At 30.9% G+C, this 26,094-nt stretch overlaps 1 protein-coding gene across 1 annotated transcript in view; it reads right to left on the reverse strand.

The window, feature by feature from the left end:
• TrissinR (Trissin receptor) overlaps nt 1-26,094 on the reverse strand; it is a gene marked incomplete at its 5' end in the record, with an annotated part of 121,453 nt that overhangs the window by 11,112 nt on the left and 84,247 nt on the right. The window contains one exon of the mRNA XM_073958233.1: nt 6,429-6,799. Within this exon, the coding sequence (XP_073814334.1) occupies nt 6,429-6,799 (371 nt within the window). The remainder of the gene's footprint in view (nt 1-6,428; nt 6,800-26,094) is intronic.

A 26,094-nucleotide genomic window follows, 5' to 3' on the forward strand; every position in this document is an offset into this window, starting at 1 on the left:
TTTCAAAAAAATAAAAAAATATATTTCAAAAATTAGAGTAGGCGTGGATTTTAAAAAAAAAATATTTTTCAAAAAAAAAAAATAAAAAATATATTTCAAAAATTAAAGTAGGCGTGGATTTTTAAAAAAATATTTTTCAAAAAAAATTAAAAATATATTTCAAAAATAAGAGTAGGCGTGGATTTTTAAAAAAATATTTTTCAGAAAAAATAAAAAATATATTTCAAAAATAAGAGTAGGCGTGGATTTTTAAAAAAATATTTTTCAAAAAAAAATAAAAAATATATTGCAAAAATTAGAGTAGGCGTGGATTTTTATAAAAATATTTTTTAAAAAAAAAAATAAAAAATATATTTCAAAAATTAGAGTAGGCGTGGATTTTAAAAAAAAAATATTTTTCAAAAAAAAGAAAAATAAAATATATTTTTTAAATCATATTAGGAGTAGATTTTTTAAAAAAATATTTTTCAGAACAAAAAAAAAAATTAAAAATCACAGACAGGAGTGGATATTATGAAATATTTTTAAAACAAGTAAAAAAGTGTCAGTCGGCTTTGCCGACCGATGTATACCCTCAGTCAATGTGAAGTGAAATTTTCACCTTCGGACAGATCGAATGTATTTAGGGTCTCTTCAAAATTTTGTGGCCCTTTTTGGACATTTGATTTTGCCGACAAAAATGTGGATTAGGAATTAACTGCACTAAGACACAAATGTTGAACCTTTGTCGGGGAGATACCCTTAGGGAGGAACGATATGGACCATTTTAGAAGTTAAACTAAATTTTGACAAAATATTTGGAGATCCAAAGTTTGGACCAAATTGGTTGCCCATTCAAATGTTATCGTCCTATCATTTTAGGGACATTTTTTAAATATTGGGGAGAAGTACCGGAAGTTGTGGACCGGTATTGCCCCATGAAACTAAGTTTGGATATAATATGACGAAGACCAAATGTTGGACCAAACCGGTTGAACAGTTCGAGAGTTATCGTGCTCTCCGACCGCCATATATGGTGACATAGACGTTTTTACACCTTTCGGGCTGTTTTCGCAAGAAATATGGTCTTGCCCTGAAAAAACTTTTACCGTCGTAATGGAGGTAGAGAATGCAAATCGCTTCAACAAAAATCAAAGTGATTCGAGAGCAGGTCTTAAAGTGAACTTATCCGAAATTTTGTGTGAGAGGTACTAGAAGGAGTAGACAAATATAGTCTATACTCGAACCTGATCTATATCTGGTAGATATATTAGGATGTGCAAAGTATGGATTACATCTGTCACTCCCTTTAAGAGTTATCGTGCGCACAATTTTTCCGAACATTTTTGAACTTTTGTGGGGGAGGTACCTGAAGGAGTGGACCGATATGGCTTATCTTCGAATTTAAACTATGTTTGGACAAAATATTACGAAGGCAAAATTTTGGACCGCATTGGCGGATCCGTTCGAAAGTTTTCTTGCGCTCCAACCACTACACACGGTGTCATAGAGTTTTTTTGTAACTTTCAGGCTATTTTCTCAGGAAGTATGGACTTGCCCCTAATAAAACTTACAGCGTCGTGTAGAGGACAGCGAATACAACTTGCGTAAACAAAAATCAAAGCGATTCGAGACCAGGTCCTAAACTGAACTTTTCCGAAATTTTGTGTGGGAGGTACCCGAAGGAGTGGACCGATTGAGTCCATATTGGAACCTCATCTAAGTTTGGTAGAAATTACACGATGTGCAAAGTATGGACCAAATCAGTTATTCCCTACAAGAGTTATCGCGCGCACAAGTTTTGCGACAATTTTTGAACATTTGTGGGGGAGGTACCTGAAGGAGTGGACCTATATGGCCCATCTTCGAACTTAAATCGAATCTGGACAAAATATTTAGATACCCAAAATTTGAACCGAATCCATTTATCCGTTCGAGAGTTATCGTGCGCACCAGTCAGCCAGACAGACAGACAGACGGACAGACAGACGGACGGACATTACTAGATCTACTCAAAATTGTCTGAAACGGATATCGTACAAACATACTTGGGGTCTAAAACCATTATTTCGATGAGGCACATTTTTCGTCGTATCAAAGTGTAAATACCCTCTTTAGCCTAAAGGCTGAGGGTATAAAAATAAAACAATGGCGTGGAATTTTTAAAAATATTTGTCGAAAAAAAAAAATAAAAAATATTTTTAAAACATCACAGATAGGCGTGAATTTTTTAATTTAACAAGTAAAAAAGTATCAGTCGGCTTTGCCGACAGAGATATACAATCAGCCAATGTGAAGCGAAACTTTTACCTCCGGACAGATCGAATGTATTTAAGGTCTCTTCAGAATTTTGTGGCCCTTTTTAGACATTTGAACTTGCCGACAAAAATGTGGATTAGGAACTAACTGCACTAAGACACAAATGTTGAACTTTTGTAGGGCAGGAACCCTTGAGAGGACCAATATGGGTCATTTTAGAGGTTAAACTAAATTTTGATAAAATATTAGGAGATCCAAAGTTTGGACCAAATTGGTTGCCCCATTCAAGTGATATCACATTTTAGCATATATCGCACATAGCATTTTAGTGAAATTTTTTAAATATGGGGGAGAAGTACCGGAAGTTGTGGACCGGTATTGCCTCATGAAACTAAGTTTGGATATAATATGACGAAGACCAACTGTTGGACCAAATCGGTTGAACAGTTCTAGTGTTATCGTGTTCTCCGACCCCCACACATGGTGACATAGGGAGTTTTTACACCTTTCAGGCTGTTTTCCCAAGAAATTTGGACTTGCCCCTGAAAAAACTTTTACCGTTGTAATGGACGTAGCGAATGCAAATCGCTTCAACAAAAATCAAAGTGATTTGATAGCAGGTCTTAAAGTGAACTTATCCGAAATTTTGTGTGAGAGTTACCAGAAGGAGTTGACAAATATAGTCCATATTCGAACCTGATCTATATCAGTTAGATATATTAAGATGTGCAAAGTATAGATTACATCGGTCACTCCCATCAAGAGTTAACGTGCGCAAAATTTTTGAAATTTTGTGGGGGAGGTACTGAAGGACTGGACCGATATGGTTTATCTTCGAACTTAAACTATGTTTGGACAAAATATTACGAAGGCCAAATTTTGGACCGAATTGACAGATCCCTTCGAGATTTATCTTGCGCTCCAACCACTGCACACGGTGTCATTGGGGTTTTCTGCATCTTTCAGGGTACTTTCTCAGGAAGTATGGACTTGCCCCTTTTGAAACTTGTACCGTCGTATGGGGGACAACGACTACAAATTGTTACAACAAAAATCAAAGCGATATAAGAGCAGGTCCTAAACTGAACTTGTCAGAAATTTTGTGTGGGAGGTAACCGAAGGAGAGGAGCGATTGAGTCCATATTGAAACCTCATCTAAGCCTGGTTGAGATTTCCCGATGTGGAAAGTATGGACCAAATCGGTTACCCCTTCAAGAATTATCGTGCGCACAAATTTTCCGAACATTTTCGAACTTTTGTGGGGGAGGAACCTGAAGGAGTGGACCGATATGACCAATCTTCGAACTTAAATTAATTTTGGACAAAATATTACGAAAGACAAACTTTGGACCGAATCGGTTGATCCGTTCGAGAGTTATCGTGCGCTCCAGCCAGCCAGACAGACGGACGGACATTGCTAAATCAACTCAAAATTGTCTGAAACACATTTCGTCCAAAGAAACTTGGGGTCTAAAACCATTATTTCGATGAGGCACATTTTCGGTCGTATCAAAGTGTATATACCCTCTTTAGCCTAAAGGCTGAGGGTATAAAAAATTACAGATAGGCGTGGATTTTTTAACAAAATATTTTTTAAAAAATTACAGATAGGCGTGGATTTTTTAACAAAATATTTTTTAAAAAATTACAGATAGGCGTGGATTTTTTAACAAAATATTTTTTAAAAAATTACAGATAGGCGTGGATTTTTTAACAAAATATTTTTTTTTTTAAATCACTGCAAGGAATCCACGCCTTTATATTTTTTAAAAAATCAAAGAAAGGCTTGAGTTATTTTTACAAAATATTTTTTTTAAAAATCACAGAAAGCGTGGATTCTTTGACAAAATATTTTTTTAATAAATCGTAGAAAGGCGTGGATTTTTGACAAAATATTTTTTTAATAAATCGTAGAAAGGCGTGGATTTTTTAACAAAATATTTTTTAATAAATCGTAGAAAGGCGTGGATTTTTTTAACAAAATATTTTGTTTAAAAACACACAGAAAGGCGTGGAATTTTTAAGAAAATATTTTGTTTAAAAACACACAGAAAAACGTGGATTTTTTGACAAAATATTTTTTTAGGAAATTACAGAAAGGGGTAGATTTTTTAACAAAATATATTTTTAGGAATTACAGCAAGGAATCCGCGCCTTTATATTTTTTAAAAAATCACAGAAAGGAAACCACGCCTTTATATTTTTTAAAAATCACAGAAAGGCGTGAATTTTTTAACAAAAAATTTTTTTAAAAAAATCGCAGAAAGCCGTTTTTTAACAAAATATTTTTTTAAGAAATCACAGATAGGCGTGAATTTTGTAACAAAATATTTTTTTAAAAATCACAGAAAGGCGTGGAATGTTTAACAACAATTTTAAATGGAAGGTGCTTACACCTCGGAAGTTTTTGCGGATTCTGAAACTACAATGTTTATAGATGAGGAAAATCAAAAAACAAAAAAAAATCGCCGGAGCGCTTTTTAAATAAATCGCGATTTAAGTTGACATTTTTTAGGGGTTGTTTAGGTTTTCACGATTTTGCTTAGAAACCGCATGTCCTATCAAAAGGGGACTAAAGAAAATGTTGTAGCTATGAAAATTCTCTACAAGATTGACCTGTATGGTATTCTCGACGGTTTTACCGTTTTTGAGATATAGAAGTTCAAATTGGGACAATTCAAATTCAATTAAATTCTGTATCGTCCCCTTATAAAACAATGTCATGACTGCAAATTCCCAACTTAAACTTATATATCTAAAAACATGTTACAACTTAGGATAAGTTACTTAAGCCAGTCTTGTAGAGAATTTTCACAGCTTTAAGATTTTCTCAGGTCCCATATCGATAAGACTTACCGTATTCAAGCAAAATCGCGAAACCCTAACAAAAAACCTAAAAATGTAAACTGAGCTTCATTATCTCAAAAATGGTACAGGCTGGGAACAAATGATAAACGTCACTCCTATAGAGAATTTTCACAGCTACAACATATTCTTTAGCTCCATTTCGATTGGACTTGCGGTTTCCAAGCAAAATCGTGAAAACCAAAAAACCACCTAAAAATGTGAATTTTGACCGCGATTTATTCAAAAATCCCTACAGCGATTTTTTCTTGTTTTTGGATTTTTCTCATCTATGAACACTGCTGTTTTAGAATTCACAAAAACTTTCCCTGTGTAAGCGGTTTTCATCAGAAGTTAGTTAAGGAGCACCCTTCATGACATTGTTTTGTAAGGGGGCGATACAGTCAGTGCATTGTCCCAATTTGAACTTCTATAACTCAAAAAAATGGTAAAAACTACGAAAATACCATAAAGGTCGATCTTGTAGAGAATTTTCATAGCTAAACAAAATCGTGAAAACCTAAACAACCCTTAAAAATGTTAACTTAAATCGCGATTTATTTAAAATGCGCTCCGGCGATTTTTTTGTTTTTGGATTTTTCTCATCTATGAACATTGTAGTTTCAGAATCCGCAAAAACTTTCAAGGTGTAAACACCTTCCATTTAAAATTGTTTCAAGAGCACCGTGCACAGTAAGGCGTGGATTTATTAACAAAATATTTTTTTTTTAAATCACCGTAAAGCGTGGATTTTTTAACAAAATATGTTTTAAAAAATCACAGAAAAGCGTGAATTTTTTAACAAAATATTTTTTTTTTAAATCGCAGGTAGGCGTAAATTTTTTAATAAAATATTTTTTTAAAATCACAGTAAGGTGTGGATTTATAACAAAATATTTTTTAACAAATCACAGATAGTCGTGGACTTTTTGGCAAAACATTTTTTTAAAAATCTCAGAATGGCGTGGATTTGTTTGGCAAAATAATTTTCACTGTCTTCATTCAACATTTTCCTTAAATGTTTTCTATTAATTTCCTTTTTGGTCACGAATTTTTCTCATAAAGAAAGTTTAAATAAACGCTTAGCATTATCTCAACTTTATTACCAAAGAAATTCGAAATTTTCTTTATGGCGTTTCTTTTCAAAAATCCATTAAAAATAAACTTTCTTGAACTAAGGGCGTATAAGTAATATTGCGTGGCTTTTATTATGCCCTTTAATAATCATCATACGCATCATTGGCCTGAGAATATTGTCCTCCATATAGCAGCCTTTATTACTATTAACTTTCATATCTTAATTCTCAGAAATAGTCACATCTTTTCATTATTTTCCATATACTTACCAGTATTGCCACATTTTCCTGGCATGATATGGTAAATTGCACAAAGCAAATGTCAAGACAAAGATAATCAGCATACGGACAACGCCTCGCCGGGCACGTAAAACATTATTGGATGAATGCGATATATGGGAGACACGTTGACTGCCACCACCACCGCCACCACTTGCATGATAACTGCTGTTGTGCTGATTATGATGCAGATGAGAACGGGGATAGTGCTGATGATGGTTATTGCCGGCTGTGAGTCCTGTTGCCTGGCCCGTTTGTGGCTGCGGCTGCTGTTGTTGATGTGTAAAGTGATTGTGGTGGTGTTGAAAGAAACTCGTTTTACGACATGCAGATACCACAGGACGATCAGCATCTAGAGATACCTAGGAACGGTTATGTGGGCGAAAAGAAAACAACAAAAGTTGGGTTATAAGAAACCGAAAAAAACTCGAATGTGGCCTAAATAGAAATACGTAAAAAAACTTGAGTTGTGTTATATAAGCTTCTTTTTTTACACAACAAGTGTTATACACATAAATAGATAAGGGATGGGCAAATCAAAAAAAAAAATTGGCGAAATTAAGTTCTTAAATCACAAAAGTTCGGCAAATATTCACATTTTTGATTAATTCTGTTTCGAGCTAAATTGAACTCTAGCAGAATAACTCTAGCTCTTCCCATCAATATACCATTTTCCTCTGGAGATAAAGTTGTCCATCACACAAACGAAAATTTAAGTTTTCTAATTTGTTTGACTTTGTTTTTGTTTTCCAGATTCTGTCCCTTAAACTCATTCTTGCTTTAAACTTTTTTAATTATCAATTAATATTAATATACCCTTTATAGTATACATATATATATTTTTTACACAACTTTGCTTTTAAACTTCATTGTTCAACTTCCTAACCTTTAAACAGTCAACCAAAAAAAAATGTCCACAAAATCCAACAAATTCTTCGAACAATGGTAGAAGCTTAAAAAACTATGTCAAATTGTGACAAAAAAGTGGCCAGGTCACCACCAGAAAGCCGGTCAGTTGTTCTGTGGGCAAATTGTTACTTTTTTCATTTCCTAATTGTGGAGGGTTTGTCATGTTCTGTCAACAACACATTTATATGTACGTTTTTAAGCTTTCGATGTTATCGGGCAAAAGGTGTGAAAGTGGCAAACTAGCAAACATTGTCTGCAGGGCATTACAGTCTCATTTAAATATTTAGTCTCTATGAAATAAATAAAAAAGTGCAAAAAGAATCCAAGGAGCAGCGAGCATAAAGTGGTTGAACAAATTTAAAGGGTATTGTGAAGCAAAAAATGGAAACGTGAATCTTTTTTAGGTATTTTTTATAAATCGAGTATTGTTTTAAATATGTTTTTTCCACATATTATGGATTTTTAAAAAAAATATATTTTTTTATAAATCGTCGATTTTTTAAACAAATATTTTTTCATAAATCGTGAACTTTTAAAACATATTTTCTCATAAATCGTGTAGATTTAAGAAGAATATTTTTTCATAAATAGTACATTTAAAAGAAAATATTTTTTCATAAATTGTTTATTTAAAAATATTTTTCATAAATCGTGGATTTTTTTAGATTTTTTTTAAAAAAATATATTTTTTTAAATCGTGGATTTTTTGTATATTTTTTTTATAAATCGGATTAAAAAAATAATTTTCATAAATCGTAATTTTTTTTAATTTTTTTTTCATAATTCATGAATTTTTTAAAAAATAGTTTTTAATAAATTGTGGATTTAAAAATATTTTTATAAATCGTGGATTTAAAAAAAAAATATTTTTTTTTATAAATCTTGAATTTTCATATTTTTATTTTTTTAATTGGATTTAAAAAATAATTTTCACAAATCGTGAATTTTTTTCTCTTAATTCGTAAATTTTTTAAAAATATAAAAAATATTTTTGTTGGCGTTTTTTATTGTTGGACTGCAGAATTTTACATCTTTGTGTTTATTTCAGCTTTAGTCCATATTTTGTTGTAATTCAATTGTTTGAATAACAACAAAATATTTTAAAGTGGATATGAAATTGATTAGTTGCGGGCGAAGGGTAGGGAATATTATAGTTTCAGTTGTCACCAAACAACTTCATCAGTTCCCTTTTTCGCCGACTCTGTATCGATAAACAGGTCAATAAAGCCATCTAGCAAATTAAATAAAATGAGAAATTTGCTGTATGGCCCTGAAGCTCTTTACCCTACAATTTGAGTCGAACTAAAGAATTTCATATCCACCACTGTTTTTATGTCGTCTTTGCTTCGCAAAGAATACGAACATAGGAGTGTTGCTTAAATAAGCGGGGGTAAAAACAACAAGAAAGTTGTTTTGGCATTACGCATTGGTCAACAAGGCCGTGCTGATGCCTATTATTGTTGTTGGCATTGAATTACAACAAATATGGACTAAAGCTGAAATAAACACAAAGATGTAAAATTATGCAGTCCAACAATAAAAAACGCCAACAACAATAATAGGCACCAGCACGGCCTTGTTGACCAATGCGTAATGCAAAAACAACTTTCTTGTTGTTTTTACCCCCGCTTATCGAAGCAACACTCCTATGTTCGTATTCTTTGCGAAGCAAAGACGACATAAAAACAGTGGTGGATATGAAATTCTTTAGTTAGACTCAAATTGTAGGGTAAAGAGCTTCAGGGCCATACAGCAAATTTCTCATTTTATTTAATTTGCTAGATGGCTTTATTGACCTGTTTATCGATACAGAGTCGGCGAAAAAGGGAACTGATGAAGTTGTTTGGTGACAACTGAAACTTTAATATTCCCTACCCTTCGCCCGCAACTAATCAATTTCATATCCACTTTAAAATATTTTGTTGTTATTCAAACAATTGAATTACAACAAAATATGGACTAAAGCTGAAATAAACACAAAGATGTAAAAAATATTTTTTGAATTTTTAATTTAATAATTCGGGAATTCTTTAAAAATATTTTCCATAAATCGTGAATTTTTTGAAATTTTTTTTTTGTAAATAGTATTTAAAAAAGGCATAATAAATCGTGGATTTTTTTAAAAAATATTTTTTTATAAATCCCCAGCAAAAAAATCCTCCAAAAATGGAAACGTGAATATTTTTAAAGTATTTTTTATAAATCGAGTATACTTTTTAAAAATGTTTATCCACATATTATGGATATTTAAAAAATATATTTTTTTTATAAATAGTGATTTTTTCGTAAAAAAAATTGAAAAATATTTGTTCAAAAATCGTGAATTTGTAACAAATATTTTTCATAAATCGTGGAGGCTTAAACAAATTTAAAGAGCAAAAAATATGGAAACGTGATTTTTTTAATACTTTTTATAAATCGAGTATTATTTTAAAAATGTTTTTCCACATATATATTATGGATTTTAAAAAATATGAATTTTTAAAAAATATTTTTTATAAATCGTGTAGATTTAAGACAAATATTTTTCATAAACAGTACATTTAAATAAAAAAAAATTTTTTTCATAAATTGTTTATTTAAAAATATTTTCCACAAATCGTGGATTTTTTAAAAATACTTTTTGTTTATTCGTAGATTTTTTTTTTTTTTTTTTTTTTTTTTTTTTTTTCCTTTATTAAGCTATGTAATACAAAGGTAGCTTAACTAATACTACAACTAGTCTCTAATAAGTAAAGTGACTAACTAGTAGTTCATGTAGTGCAAATATTAAAAGAAAGAATTATTTAACTTAGAAATAGTGATTAAGTTAGATAATGTTCATATGTAGTTAGTAATTCAATTAAATCGGGTAAGCAAATCATATGGCTTATATCGGCGAAGTCTTCTCCGAGGATTCGATGTATGTAGTAGTTTCAAAGCTTCCGTATTATCATGGTCTTGAAGTCGTGTGTAGTATTTTTCGGTATAGAGACGTGTTTCTTCCTTAACTGTATTGATTTTTAAGTCGCGGTGCAAGTCGCTATTGCGAACATACCAAGGTGCCTTCACAGAATTTCGTAGAACTTTGTTTTGAAAACGTTGGATTTTTTGCAGATGATGGTCTTTTGCGCAGCCCCAGAGCTGAATACCATATAGCCAGACCGGCTTTAAAGCTTGTTTGTATATCATTAATTTATTGTCGATTGAGAGAACTGAATTTCTTCCCAACAACCAACTTAAACTGCGGTATTTCATGTCCAATTCCTCTCTTTTTTTGTTTATGTGCTCTTTCCAGGTGAGTTTTGAGTCTAAAGTTATTCCTAAATATTTAGCAGAGGATTCGTATGGTACCTCATTCATATTTATATACAATGGTTTGTGTTGTGTCTGCCTTGTCGAAAAGTCGACATGAACAGACTTATTACTATTTAGTTTCAAGCCCCACTTAACGGTCCATTGAACCACATTATTTAGCGCAGATTGCAGTCTGTTCGTTGATTCGGTGGAATTTCGTCCAATTGACATTAGAACCGTGTCATCAGCGAAAGTTCCAATAAAGCAATTTTCGTGTAAAGGCATATCGTGGGTATATATAAGATAGAGCATTGGTCCCAAAATGCTGCCTTGTGGAACTCCAGATTTTATGGGATATAATTCCGAATATTCGTTGTCGTATCGGACTCTGAAGAACCTTTCATCCAGGTATGATGATAAAATGTCGGCGTACTTTTGAGGAAGTAATGTTTTTAGTTTGTTTATAAGTTCACTATGCCACACCCCATCGAAAGCTTGTGAGATGTCAAGGAACACTGCGGTACATATCTGCTTGTTTTCAAATGCATTTTCTATTGTTTGAGTAACCCTGTGTACTTGCTCAATGGTTGAGTGTTTTTTCCTGAATCCAAATTGGTGATCAGGGATGATACGCTTTGATGCCACTATATTTTCAAGGCGTTTGCAAAGTAATTTTTCAAATAACTTTCCAATTATAGGCAGTAACGATATCGGGCGGTATGATTTTACTGCGTTAGGGTCTTTTCCAGGTTTGTGCAGCATTATTACCTCAGCTACTTTCCAGTAACTGGGAACATATTTAAGTCTTAAGACAGCATTAATTATAGTGTTCAATTTTGCAATGCCATGGTAGGGTAGGTGTTGAAGAACATCACCTCTAATTAAATCAAACCCAGGGGACTTTTTACAATCGAGGTTTTTCACTACGTCACAGATTTCTTTGAAAGTAACTTTTTCGAATTCTGAGTCGTTATTAGATTCTTGTATATTGATGATTTCCCTTTCTTCAGTACAAGTTACAGCGTCGCTTGAGACGCTAGAAAATATTTCTCGTAAATATTCTGCAAAAGTTTTAGCTTTTTCCGCACTACTCTTTGCCCATTGGCCATTTTCTTGTAAAATAGGCGCCTTCTGAGGAACCGGTTTGTTCTTTAGCTTTGTTGCTTTCCATAAGGAATAGTTGGTTTTACTATCGTAGGTAAGGTTGGAAAGGTAATTGTGGAGATTTTTATCATTGTGCCTTTTGATTTCTCTGCTTAATCTTTGCGTAATATTGTTAAGGGCTCTCTTGTGCTCTGGTGATCTTGAATGCTGCCATTTCTTACGCATTTTGCGTTTATTTTTTACTAGTTCCCTAATGTGGCTTGGATACGATGGTGTAGATTGAGGTAAATTCTGTGGTGGCGTGCTATTCCAGGCAGCTTGTTGGATGATGCTTGTAAACGTGGTTACTTCTTTTTCTATGTCCTCTTCTGAGTCTATAGATCCGTGCTTGATAGACTCATTGATTAAGAGTTTAAACTTAACCCAATCTGTCCTTTTATTGGTTAGACCCGAATTTAAGAAATACGTCGATGGTTGATTTTGATATATTATGTATATTGGAGAATGGTCAGAACTGAGACCGTATCCATCATGCACTGTGATTTTCTTTGTGTCGATTTTGCTCGTTATAAAGAAATCTATTAAATCAGGAGTTTTAGCCGGATCGGATGGCCAATAAGTAGGCGTTCCTGTCGAGATTACTTGGCATCCTGTACTTGTTATTGCCTTATATAGCTCTCTTCCTTTGCTTGTTGTTAATCTAGACCCCCAGGCAGTATGTTTGGCATTGTAATCCCCACCCATAATGAATCTATGGTTATGTGAGTTTATAAGATTCTCATATTGATCTTTTTTAATATTGTGGCGTGGCGGACTATACACCGATGTAACCGACAATGGAGTTCCATTTTCAATTATAGTTACAGTAGTAGCTTGGAATTCTTCTAAACTTAATATATTCTCAGTCCAATGTTCAAAAGATTTTTTTATAATCACAGCGCTGCCTCCACGAGCGTTGTTACTGGGGTGTATTGAGTGATATATATCGTAGTTTAAAAATGTTGTTTAAATCGTGAATTTTTTGTATATTTATTTTATAATTCGGATTAAAAAATAATTTTCATAAATCGTAAATTTTTTAATTTTTTTCATAATTCGTGAATTTTTTAAAAAATTGTTTTTCATAAATTTTGGATTTAAAAATATTTTTATAAATTTTGGATTTTTAAAAAATATATATTTTTTTATAAATCTTGAATTTTCATATTTTCATTTTTTTAATTGGATTTAAAACATAAATCATGAATTTATTTTTTTTTCATAATTCGAAAATTTTTTAAAAATATTTTCCATAAATCGTGAATTTTTTTGTAAAATCGGATTTAAAAAGGACATAATAAATCGTGGATTTTGTTAAAAAATATTTTTTTATAAATCCCCAGCAAAAAAAAATCTCCAAAAATGGAAACTTGAATATTTTTTAAGTATTTTTTTATAAATCGAGTGTACTTTTTAAAAATATACATATTATACATATTATGGATATTTGAAAAATATATACATTTTTTATAAATCGTGCATTTTTTGAAAAAAAAAATTGAAAAATATTTGTTCATAAATCGGGAATTTTTAAAAAATATTTTTTCAAAAATTGTGGAGGCTTAAAACAAGTATTGGTTTTAAACAAATTTAAAGAGTTTTATAAAGCAAAAACGGAAACGTGTTTTTTTTTAAGTATTTTTTACAAATCGAGTATTCTTTTAAAAATATTATAAATCGTGGATTTAAAAAAAATATATTTTTTTCATAAATCTTGGAATTAAGAAAATGTTTTCATAAATCTTACATTTTTTTTAAAAATATTTGTTCATAAATATTAAAAAAATATTTGTTCATAAATCGAAAATTTTAAAAAAATATTTTTTCATAAATCGTAGAGTTAAGAAAATGTTTTCATAAATCGTACATTTTTTTAAATATTTTTTCATAAATCGTTAATTATTAGAAAATGCTTTTTCATAAATCGTGGAGATTTTAAACAAATATTTTTTCATAAATAGTACATTTGAAAAACATATGTTTTCATAAATTGTTTATTTAAAAAATATGTTTTCGTAAATCTTGGATTTTTAAATTTTTTTTCATAATTCCTGCATTTTTTAAAAATATTTTTCATAAATTGTGCATTTTTTAAAAAAAATGTTTTCTTAAAACGTGGATATGAAAACATTTTTTTATAAATGGTGGATTTAAAAAAAAGCGCAGACAAAACACGAACATTTTTTGGCACAAGGCACCAGGCAAATTTTAACGCAAAACAAAATTCACAAAAAGTAAAGACGTGTTAAAGTTTTCTCTCGTAAATTCATTAAAGGCTAAAAGCAAAAAAAAATAATAATCAGTGACATTTGCGAACAAGTAACAGCCTTAACAAGACCAAAAGTAATGCGGTTTTGTTGTCGGCTGGCGAAATAATGCATGCAATGTCATAGTCTCCATGAGGACTAAAAAACTAAATAGGGGACTAAAAACTAAATCGTGTTTTTTAATAATTTTTTTCATAAATCGTGGATTTAAAAAAAATATAAATGGATTGTTCATAAATCGTAGATTTTTAAAAAGTATTTTTTCGTCAATGGTGGATTTAAAACAAAAGCATGAAACGTGGATTTAAAAAAAAATATTTTTTATTGTAATAACTATTGTTGACCTTTAGACTTTTATTTTATTGTTTTTATTCGTTATTGTTTTTCTCCTTTAAAGCCAAAATCCCTGATGATTCATAAATCGATTTAAAAAAACATTTTTTCATAAATCGTGGATTTTCTAAAAATATTTTTACATAAATCGTGGATTTTCTAAAAAATATTTTTTCATAAATCGTGGATTTTCTAAAAAATATTTTTTCATCAATCGTGGATTTTCTAAAAAATATTTTTTCATAAATCGTGGATTTTCTAAAAAATATTTTTTCATCAATCGTGGATTTTCTAAAAAATATTTTTTCATCAATCGTGGATTTTCTAAAAAATATTTTTTCATCAATCGTGGATTTTCTAAAAAATATTTTTTCATCAATCGTGGATTTTCTAAAAAATATTTTTTCATCAATCGTGGATTTTCTAAATAAATAAAAAAATAAATATTAAAAATCAAAAACAAAATCTTGTTTTTATTTTTCGCCTGACCTCGAGCCAAACAAAATCATAATACGATGATAAAAATATTTTTTCATAAATCGTGGATTATTTAAAAAAATATTTTTTCATAAATCGTGGATTTTTTAAAAAAAAAAAAAATTTCATAAATCGTGGATTTTTTAAAAAAATATTTTTTCATAAATCGTGGATTTTTTAAAAAAATATTTTTTCATAAATCGTGGATTCTTTAAAAAAATATTTTTTCATAAATCGTGGATTTTTTAAAAAAATATTATTTCATAAATCGTGGATTTTTTAAAAAAATATTTTTTCATAAATCGTGGATTTTTTAAAAAATATTTTTTCATAAATCGTGGATTTTTTAAAAAAATATTTTTTCATAAATCGTGGATTTTTCAAAAAATATTTTTTCATAAATCGTGGATTTTTTAAAAAATATTTTTCAATAAAAATAGATTTTTTAAAAAATATTTTTCAATAAAAATAGACTTTTAAAAAATATTTTTTAATAAAAGAATATTTTTTAAAATTTTCAATACAAGAAGATTTTGATTTTTTTTTTTTTTTTTTTGAAAAATCAAAGTTGTAACAGCTATCCCAATAAAAAACGCCACCAATATTCGATAAAAGAAGGTTTTTTAAAAATATTTCTCAATAACCGTTAGTTTTTTTATAAAGTAGTTTTTAATAAATATAAATTTAAAAAAAAAATATTTTTTAATAAACTTGTTTTTTTTTTAATATTTTTAAAGGAACATGGAATATTTAATCAACATTTTTCAATTAACGTGAATTTTTTTAAAAATATTGTTTAACAAACGTGGAATATTTAATCAACATTTTTCAAGAAATGTGGATTTTTTTTATAAATATGACTATATCGGTCCACTCCTTCGTGTACCTCCCACACAAAATTCGGATAATTCCTTTATGCAAGTCCATACTTCCTGAGATATTGGCCTAAAAGCTCCAAGAACCCTGACCGCACCATCCAAAATGGCAACTCCGCAAGATAATTCTCGCAGGGAGTTTCAGATTGGTGCAGACTTTGCACATCGTATTATTCATCCAGTCATATATAAGGTTGTTCTAGCGGCCTCATTTACAACGGAATAATTTTTTTTTTTTTTGGAGTAAGTCAATTCTTCCTGGGATAATGACCCAAAAGCTTAAAAAACCCTGCCTGCACCTACTGCAAGGCCAATGTGCAAGACATATCTAAAACTAATTTAATATTTCGTGTACCTTTCCATGGGTGTATATCAAATCGTAGACCGATACCGATAAAATTATGGGAGAAAGTTTTGCGTCCCAAAAGGAGGACCAAATATCAAATTTCAGTTATTTTGATAGGATAATATGGTAAAATCTTCAAAAATACCGAAAATTGGGAAATATCGTCCTATGGGGCCTCTATGAAAAATTTCAGATGGAAAGTTTCAGCCATTTCGGTGGGATATTGAGGTCACAACTTTCGAAATACCGAAAATCAGGAGGTACCATTCTATGGGGGCTATATGAAGACATGTACCTATACCGACAAATCTCCGCTGGAAAGTTGTATACCCCTACGAAGACTAAATACCAAATTTCAGCCATTTCGGTGGAATATTGGGGCCACAACCTTCAAAATACCGAAAATAGGGAATTACCGTCCTATGGGGTCTATACTAAGGCGTAGACCTGTACCGACAAATTTCTGGGGAAAGTTTTATATCTCCAACGAAGACTAAATACCAAATTTTAGCCATTTCGGTGTGATAATTAAGCTATAACCTTCAAAATACCGAAAATCGGGAGATATCGTTCTATGGGGGCTACATCAAAACGTGGACCTATATAAACATTTTATGGTAGAAATGTTTCTTCGCCTCTGGAATCACAAAATACCAAATTGCAACCAATTCGGTGGTAAAATGGGACAAATATCTGAAAATTTTCTTAAAACGACGACGCGCCACGAGTCTCTTTGTATGGGGGCTATACGAAAACGTGGACCTACATAGCCCGCTTTCAATACCAAAAGTCCTACGTACATACATATAATAGATTCGACCAAAATGTCATCCCTACTTCAATCTGTTCGGACGCTAGAGTGATTTCCACAGACGGACAGACGTACGGACATGGCTATATCGATGTAGAGTTGCACGCTGATCAAGAATATATGTATATATTGTTTGTGGGGTACGTAGGACTTTTGGTATTGAAAGCGGACTATGTAGGTCCACGTGTTCCTTTATAGAATATTGGTAGCGTTTTTTATTGGGAAAGATGTTACAATTTTAATTTTTCAAAAAACAAAATCAAAATCTTATTTTACTGAAAATTTTAAAAAATATTCTTTTATTAAAAATTATTTTTAAAAAAAATCTATTTTTATAGAAAAATACTTTTTAAATATTTTTTAAAATTTTTTTTTAGGAAAAATACTTTTTAAAAAAAATCCAAATTTATTAAAAAATATTTTTAAAAAAAAATCTATTTTTATAGAAAAATACTTTTTAAATATTTTTTAAAATTTTTTTTTTACATCTTTGTGTTTATTTCAGCTTTAGTCCATATTTTGTTGTATTCAAGTATTTGAATAACAACAAAATGTTTTACAGTGGATATGAAATTGATTAGTTGCGGGCGGAGGGTCGGGAATACTATAGTTTCAGTTGTCACCAAACAACTTCATCAGTTCCCTTTTCCGCCGACTCTGTATCGATAAACAGGTCAATAAGCCCATCCAGCAAATTAAACAAAATGAGAAATTTGCTATATGGCCCTAAAACTGATTACCCTACAATTTGAGTCGAACTAAAGAATTTTATATCCACCACTGTTTTTATGTCGTCTTTGCATTGCAAAGAATACGAACATAGTGTGTTGCTTCAATAAGCGGGGGTAAAACAACGAGAAAGTTGTTGTTTTTGCATTACGCATTGATCAACAAGGCCGTGCTGATGCCTATTATTGTTGTTGGCGTTTTTTATTGTTGGACTGCAGAATTTTACATCTTTGTGTTTATTTCAGCTTTAGTCCATATTTTGTTGTATTCAAGTATTTGAATAACAACAAAATGTTTTACAGTGGATATGAAATTGATTAGTTGCGGGCGGAGGGTCGGGAATACTATAGTTTCAGTTGTCACCAAACAACTTCATCAGTTCCCTTTTCCGCCGACTCTGTATCGATAAACAGGTCAATAAGCCCATCCAGCAAATTAAACAAAATGAGAAATTTGCTATATGGCCCTAAAACTGATTACCCTACAATTTGAGTCGAACTAAAGAATTTTATATCCACCACTGTTTTTATGTCGTCTTTGCATTGCAAAGAATACGAACATAGTGTGTTGCTTCAATAAGCGGGGGTAAAACAACGAGAAAGTTGTTGTTTTTGCATTACGCATTGATCAACAAGGCCGTGCTGATGCCTATTATTGTTGTTGGCGTTTTTTATTGTTGGACTGCAGAATTTTACATCTTTGTGTTTATTTCAGCTTTAGTCCATATTTTGTTGTATTCAAGTATTTGAATAACAACAAAATGTTTTACAGTGGATATGAAATTGATTAGTTGCGGGCGGAGGGTCGGGAATACTATAGTTTCAGTTGTCACCAAACAACTTCATCAGTTCCCTTTTCCGCCGACTCTGTATCGATAAACAGGTCAATAAGCCCATCCAGCAAATTAAACAAAATGAGAAATTTGCTATATGGCCCTAAAACTGATTACCCTACAATTTGAGTCGAACTAAAGAATTTTATATCCACCACTGTTTTTATGTCGTCTTTGCATTGCAAAGAATACGAACATAGTGTGTTGCTTCAATAAGCGGGGGTAAAACAACGAGAAAGTTGTTGTTTTTGCATTACGCATTGATCAACAAGGCCGTGCTGATGCCTATTATTGTTGTTGGCGTTTTTTATTGTTGGACTGCAGAATTTTACATCTTTGTGTTTATTTCAGCTTTAGTCCATATTTTGTTGTATTCAAGTATTTGAATAACAACAAAATGTTTTACAGTGGATATGAAATTGATTAGTTGCGGGCGGAGGGTCGGGAATACTATAGTTTCAGTTGTCACCAAACAACTTCATCAGTTCCCTTTTCCGCCGACTCTGTATCGATAAACAGGTCAATAAGCCCATCCAGCAAATTAAACAAAATGAGAAATTTGCTATATGGCCCTAAAACTGATTACCCTACAATTTGAGTCGAACTAAAGAATTTTATATCCACCACTGTTTTTATGTCGTCTTTGCATTGCAAAGAATACGAACATAGTGTGTTGCTTCAATAAGCGGGGGTAAAACAACGAGAAAGTTGTTGTTTTTGCATTACGCATTGATCAACAAGGCCGTGCTGATGCCTATTATTGTTGTTGGCGTTTTTTATTGTTGGACTGCAGAATTTTACATCTTTGTGTTTATTTCAGCTTTAGTCCATATTTTGTTGTATTCAAGTATTTGAATAACAACAAAATGTTTTACAGTGGATATGAAATTGATTAGTTGCGGGCGGAGGGTCGGGAATACTATAGTTTCAGTTGTCACCAAACAACTTCATCAGTTCCCTTTTCCGCCGACTCTGTATCGATAAACAGGTCAATAAGCCCATCCAGCAAATTAAACAAAATGAGAAATTTGCTATATGGCCCTAAAACTGATTACCCTACAATTTGAGTCGAACTAAAGAATTTTATATCCACCACTGTTTTTATGTCGTCTTTGCATTGCAAAGAATACGAACATAGTGTGTTGCTTCAATAAGCGGGGGTAAAACAACGAGAAAGTTGTTGTTTTTGCATTACGCATTGATCAACAAGGCCGTGCTGATGCCTATTATTGTTGTTGGCGTTTTTTATTGTTGGACTGCAGAATTTTACATCTTTGTGTTTATTTCAGCTTTAGTCCATATTTTGTTGTATTCAAGTATTTGAATAACAACAAAATGTTTTACAGTGGATATGAAATTGATTAGTTGCGGGCGGAGGGTCGGGAATACTATAGTTTCAGTTGTCACCAAACAACTTCATCAGTTCCCTTTTCCGCCGACTCTGTATCGATAAACAGGTCAATAAGCCCATCCAGCAAATTAAACAAAATGAGAAATTTGCTATATGGCCCTAAAACTGATTACCCTACAATTTGAGTCGAACTAAAGAATTTTATATCCACCACTGTTTTTATGTCGTCTTTGCATTGCAAAGAATACGAACATAGTGTGTTGCTTCAATAAGCGGGGGTAAAACAACGAGAAAGTTGTTGTTTTTGCATTACGCATTGATCAACAAGGCCGTGCTGATGCCTATTATTGTTGTTGGCGTTTTTTATTGTTGGACTGCAGAATTTTACATCTTTGTGTTTATTTCAGCTTTAGTCCATATTTTGTTGTATTCAAGTATTTGAATAACAACAAAATGTTTTACAGTGGATATGAAATTGATTAGTTGCGGGCGGAGGGTCGGGAATACTATAGTTTCAGTTGTCACCAAACAACTTCATCAGTTCCCTTTTCCGCCGACTCTGTATCGATAAACAGGTCAATAAGCCCATCCAGCAAATTAAACAAAATGAGAAATTTGCTATATGGCCCTAAAACTGATTACCCTACAATTTGAGTCGAACTAAAGAATTTTATATCCACCACTGTTTTTATGTCGTCTTTGCATTGCAAAGAATACGAACATAGTGTGTTGCTTCAATAAGCGGGGGTAAAACAACGAGAAAGTTGTTGTTTTTGCATTACGCATTGATCAACAAGGCCGTGCTGATGCCTATTATTGTTGTTGGCGTTTTTTATTGTTGGACTGCAGAATTTTACATCTTTGTGTTTATTTCAGCTTTAGTCCATATTTTGTTGTATTCAAGTATTTGAATAACAACAAAATGTTTTACAGTGGATATGAAATTGATTAGTTGCGGGCGGAGGGTCGGGAATACTATAGTTTCAGTTGTCACCAAACAACTTCATCAGTTCCCTTTTCCGCCGACTCTGTATCGATAAACAGGTCAATAAGCCCATCCAGCAAATTAAACAAAATGAGAAATTTGCTATATGGCCCTAAAACTGATTACCCTACAATTTGAGTCGAACTAAAGAATTTTATATCCACCACTGTTTTTATGTCGTCTTTGCATTGCAAAGAATACGAACATAGTGTGTTGCTTCAATAAGCGGGGGTAAAACAACGAGAAAGTTGTTGTTTTTGCATTACGCATTGATCAACAAGGCCGTGCTGATGCCTATTATTGTTGTTGGCGTTTTTTATTGTTGGACTGCAGAATTTTACATCTTTGTGTTTATTTCAGCTTTAGTCCATATTTTGTTGTATTCAAGTATTTGAATAACAACAAAATGTTTTACAGTGGATATGAAATTGATTAGTTGCGGGCGGAGGGTCGGGAATACTATAGTTTCAGTTGTCACCAAACAACTTCATCAGTTCCCTTTTCCGCCGACTCTGTATCGATAAACAGGTCAATAAGCCCATCCAGCAAATTAAACAAAATGAGAAATTTGCTATATGGCCCTAAAACTGATTACCCTACAATTTGAGTCGAACTAAAGAATTTTATATCCACCACTGTTTTTATGTCGTCTTTGCATTGCAAAGAATACGAACATAGTGTGTTGCTTCAATAAGCGGGGGTAAAACAACGAGAAAGTTGTTGTTTTTGCATTACGCATTGATCAACAAGGCCGTGCTGATGCCTATTATTGTTGTTGGCGTTTTTTATTGTTGGCTTATTGACCTGTTTATCGATACAGAGTCGGCGGAAAAGGGAACTGATGAAGTTGTTTGGTGACAACTGAAACTATAGTATTCCCGACCCTCCGCCCGCAACTAATCAATTTCATATCCACTGTAAAACATTTTGTTGTTATTCAAATACTTGAATACAACAAAATATGGACTAAAGCTGAAATAAACACAAAGATGTAAAATTCTGCAGTCCAACAATAAAAAACGCCAACAACAATAATAGGCATCAGCACGGCCTTGTTGATCAATGCGTAATGCAAAAACAACAACTTTCTCGTTGTTTTACCCCCGCTTATTGAAGCAACACACTATGTTCGTATTCTTTGCAATGCAAAGACGACATAAAAACAGTGGTGGATATAAAATTCTTTAGTTCGACTCAAATTGTAGGGTAATCAGTTTTAGGGCCATATAGCAAATTTCTCATTTTGTTTAATTTGCTGGATGGGCTTATTGACCTGTTTATCGATACAGAGTCGGCGGAAAAGGGAACTGATGAAGTTGTTTGGTGACAACTGAAACTATAGTATTCCCGACCCTCCGCCCGCAACTAATCAATTTCATATCCACTGTAAAACATTTTGTTGTTATTCAAATACTTGAATACAACAAAATATGGACTAAAGCTGAAATAAACACAAAGATGTAAAATTCTGCAGTCCAACAATAAAAAACGCCAACAACAATAATAGGCATCAGCACGGCCTTGTTGATCAATGCGTAATGCAAAAACAACAACTTTCTCGTTGTTTTACCCCCGCTTATTGAAGCAACACACTATGTTCGTATTCTTTGCAATGCAAAGACGACATAAAAACAGTGGTGGATATAAAATTCTTTAGTTCGACTCAAATTGTAGGGTAATCAGTTTTAGGGCCATATAGCAAATTTCTCATTTTGTTTAATTTGCTGGATGGGCTTATTGACCTGTTTATCGATACAGAGTCGGCGGAAAAGGGAACTGATGAAGTTGTTTGGTGACAACTGAAACTATAGTATTCCCGACCCTCCGCCCGCAACTAATCAATTTCATATCCACTGTAAAACATTTTGTTGTTATTCAAATACTTGAATACAACAAAATATGGACTAAAGCTGAAATAAACACAAAGATGTAAAATTCTGCAGTCCAACAATAAAAAACGCCAACAACAATAATAGGCATCAGCACGGCCTTGTTGATCAATGCGTAATGCAAAAACAACAACTTTCTCGTTGTTTTACCCCCGCTTATTGAAGCAACACACTATGTTCGTATTCTTTGCAATGCAAAGACGACATAAAAACAGTGGTGGATATAAAATTCTTTAGTTCGACTCAAATTGTAGGGTAATCAGTTTTAGGGCCATATAGCAAATTTCTCATTTTGTTTAATTTGCTGGATGGGCTTATTGACCTGTTTATCGATACAGAGTCGGCGGAAAAGGGAACTGATGAAGTTGTTTGGTGACAACTGAAACTATAGTATTCCCGACCCTCCGCCCGCAACTAATCAATTTCATATCCACTGTAAAACATTTTGTTGTTATTCAAATACTTGAATACAACAAAATATGGACTAAAGCTGAAATAAACACAAAGATGTAAAATTCTGCAGTCCAACAATAAAAAACGCCAACAACAATAATAGGCATCAGCACGGCCTTGTTGATCAATGCGTAATGCAAAAACAACAACTTTCTCGTTGTTTTACCCCCGCTTATTGAAGCAACACACTATGTTCGTATTCTTTGCAATGCAAAGACGACATAAAAACAGTGGTGGATATAAAATTCTTTAGTTCGACTCAAATTGTAGGGTAATCAGTTTTAGGGCCATATAGCAAATTTCTCATTTTGTTTAATTTGCTGGATGGGCTTATTGACCTGTTTATCGATACAGAGTCGGCGGAAAAGGGAACTGATGAAGTTGTTTGGTGACAACTGAAACTATAGTATTCCCGACCCTCCGCCCGCAACTAATCAATTTCATATCCACTGTAAAACATTTTGTTGTTATTCAAATACTTGAATACAACAAAATATGGACTAAAGCTGAAATAAACACAAAGATGTAAAATTCTGCAGTCCAACAATAAAAAACGCCAACAATTTTTTTTTTAGGAAAAATACTTTTTAAAAAAATCCAAATTTATTAAAAAATATTTTTAAAAAATCCACGATTTATTAAAAAATCCACGATTTATGAAAAGATATTTTTTAAAAAATCCACGATTTATTAAAATATCCACAATTTATGAAAAAATATTTTTTAAAAACTTCACGATTATTAAAAAATCCACGATTTATGAAAAAAATATTTTTTAAAAATCCACGATTTATGAAAAAAATATTTTTTAAAAATCCACGATTTATGAAAAAAATATTTTTAAAAAATCCACGATTTATGAAAAAAAATATTTTTTAAAAAATCCAAGATTTATGAAAATAATATTTTTTAAAAAATCCACGATATATGAAAAAAATATTTTTCAAAAAATCCACGATTCATGAAAAAATTATTTTTTGAAAAATCCGCGATTTATGAAAAAAATATTTTTTAAAAAATCCACGATTTATGAAAAAAATATTTTTTAAAATGCCACGATTTATGAAAAAAAAATTTTTTTAAATCTACGATTTATGAAAAAATATTTTTTAAAAAATCCACGATTTATGAAAAAATATTTTTTAAAAAATCCACGATTTATGAAAAAATAAATTAAAAAATCCACGATTTATGAAAAAATATTTTTTAAAAAATCCACGATTTATGAAAAAATATTTTTTTAAAAAATCCACGATTTATGAAAAAATATTTTTAAGAAAATCCACGATTTTTGAAAAAATAAAAAATATTTTTTTAAAAAATCCACGATTTATGAAAAAATATTTTTTAAAAAATCAACGATTTATGAAAAAATATCTTTCTAAGAAATCCACGATTTAAGAAAAAATATTTTTTAGAAAATTTACGATTTATGAAAAAATATTTTTTAGAAAATTTACGATTTATGAAAAAATATTTTTTTTAAAAAATCCACGATTTATGAAAAAATATTTTTTTAAAAAATCCACGATTTATGAAAAAATATTTTTTAGAAAATCCACGATTTATGAAAAAATATTTTTTAGAAAATCCACGATTTTCGAAAAAATAAAAAATATTTTTTTAAAAAATCCACGATTTATGAAAAAATATTTTTTAAAAAATCCACGATTTATGAAAAAATATCTTTCTAAGAAATCCACGATTTATGAAAAAATATTTTTTAGAAAATTTACGATTTATGAAAAAATATTTTTTAGAAAATTTACGATTTATGAAAAAATATTTTTTAAAAAATCCACGATTTATAAAAAAATGTTTTTTGGAAAATCCACGATTTAGGAAAAATATTTTTTAGAAAATCCACGATTTATGAAAAAATATTTTTTAGAAAATCCACAATTTATGATAAACTATTTTTTAAAAAATCCACGATTTCTGAAAAAATATTTGTTTAAAAATTCCACGATTTATGAAAAAATATTTTTTAGACAATCCACGATTTATGAAAAAATATTGTTTAAAAAATCCACGATTTATGAAAAAATATTTTTTAAAAAATCCACGATTTATGAAAAAATATCTTTCTAAGAAATCCACGATTTATGAAAAAATATTTTTTAGAAAATTTACGATTTATGAAAAAATATTTTTTAGAAAATTTACGATTTATGAAAAAATATTTTTTAAAAAATCCACGATTTATAAAAAAATGTTTTTTGGAAAATCCACGATTTAGGAAAAATATTTTTTAGAAAATCCACGATTTATGAAAAAATATTTTTTAGAAAATCCACAATTTATGATAAACTATTTTTTTAAAAAATCCACGATTTCTGAAAAAATATTTGTTTAAAAATTCCACGATTTATGAAAAAATATTTTTTAGACAATCCACGATTTATGAAAAAATATTTTTGAGAAAATCCACGATTTACGAAAAAATATTTTTTAAAAAATTCACGATTTATAAAAAAATATTTTTTAAAAAATCCACGATTTATGAAAAAAATATTTTTTAAAAAATGAACGATTTATGAAAAAATATTTTTTAAAAAATCCGCGATTTATGAAAAAATATTTTTTTAAAAAATCCACGATTTATGAAAAAATATTTTTTTAAATCACGATTTATTAAAAAAAATATATTTCTAAATCAACGATTTATGACAAAAAAAATTTAAAAAATCCACGATTTTGTTTTTAGTCCCCTATGGTACAGTGGGTAAACATTATTTCGCCACCCGACAACAAAACCGCATTACTTTTGGTCTTGTTAGGGCTGTTCCTTGTTCGCAAATGTCACTGATTATCTGTTTTTTGCTTTTAGCCTTTAATGAATTTACGAGAGAAAACTTTAACACGTATTTACTTTTTGTGAATGTTGTTTTGCGTTAAAATTTGCCTGGTGCCTTGTGCCAAAAAATGTTCGTATTTTGTCTGCGTGTTTAAGGTTATTTTGAGCTTCTTGTAGTGAGAGT

This window comes from Musca autumnalis, unplaced genomic scaffold (assembly GCF_047663935.1).
Source record: "Musca autumnalis isolate F117 unplaced genomic scaffold, ASM4766393v1 scaffold_79, whole genome shotgun sequence".
NCBI lineage: Eukaryota > Metazoa > Arthropoda > Insecta > Diptera > Muscidae > Musca > Musca autumnalis.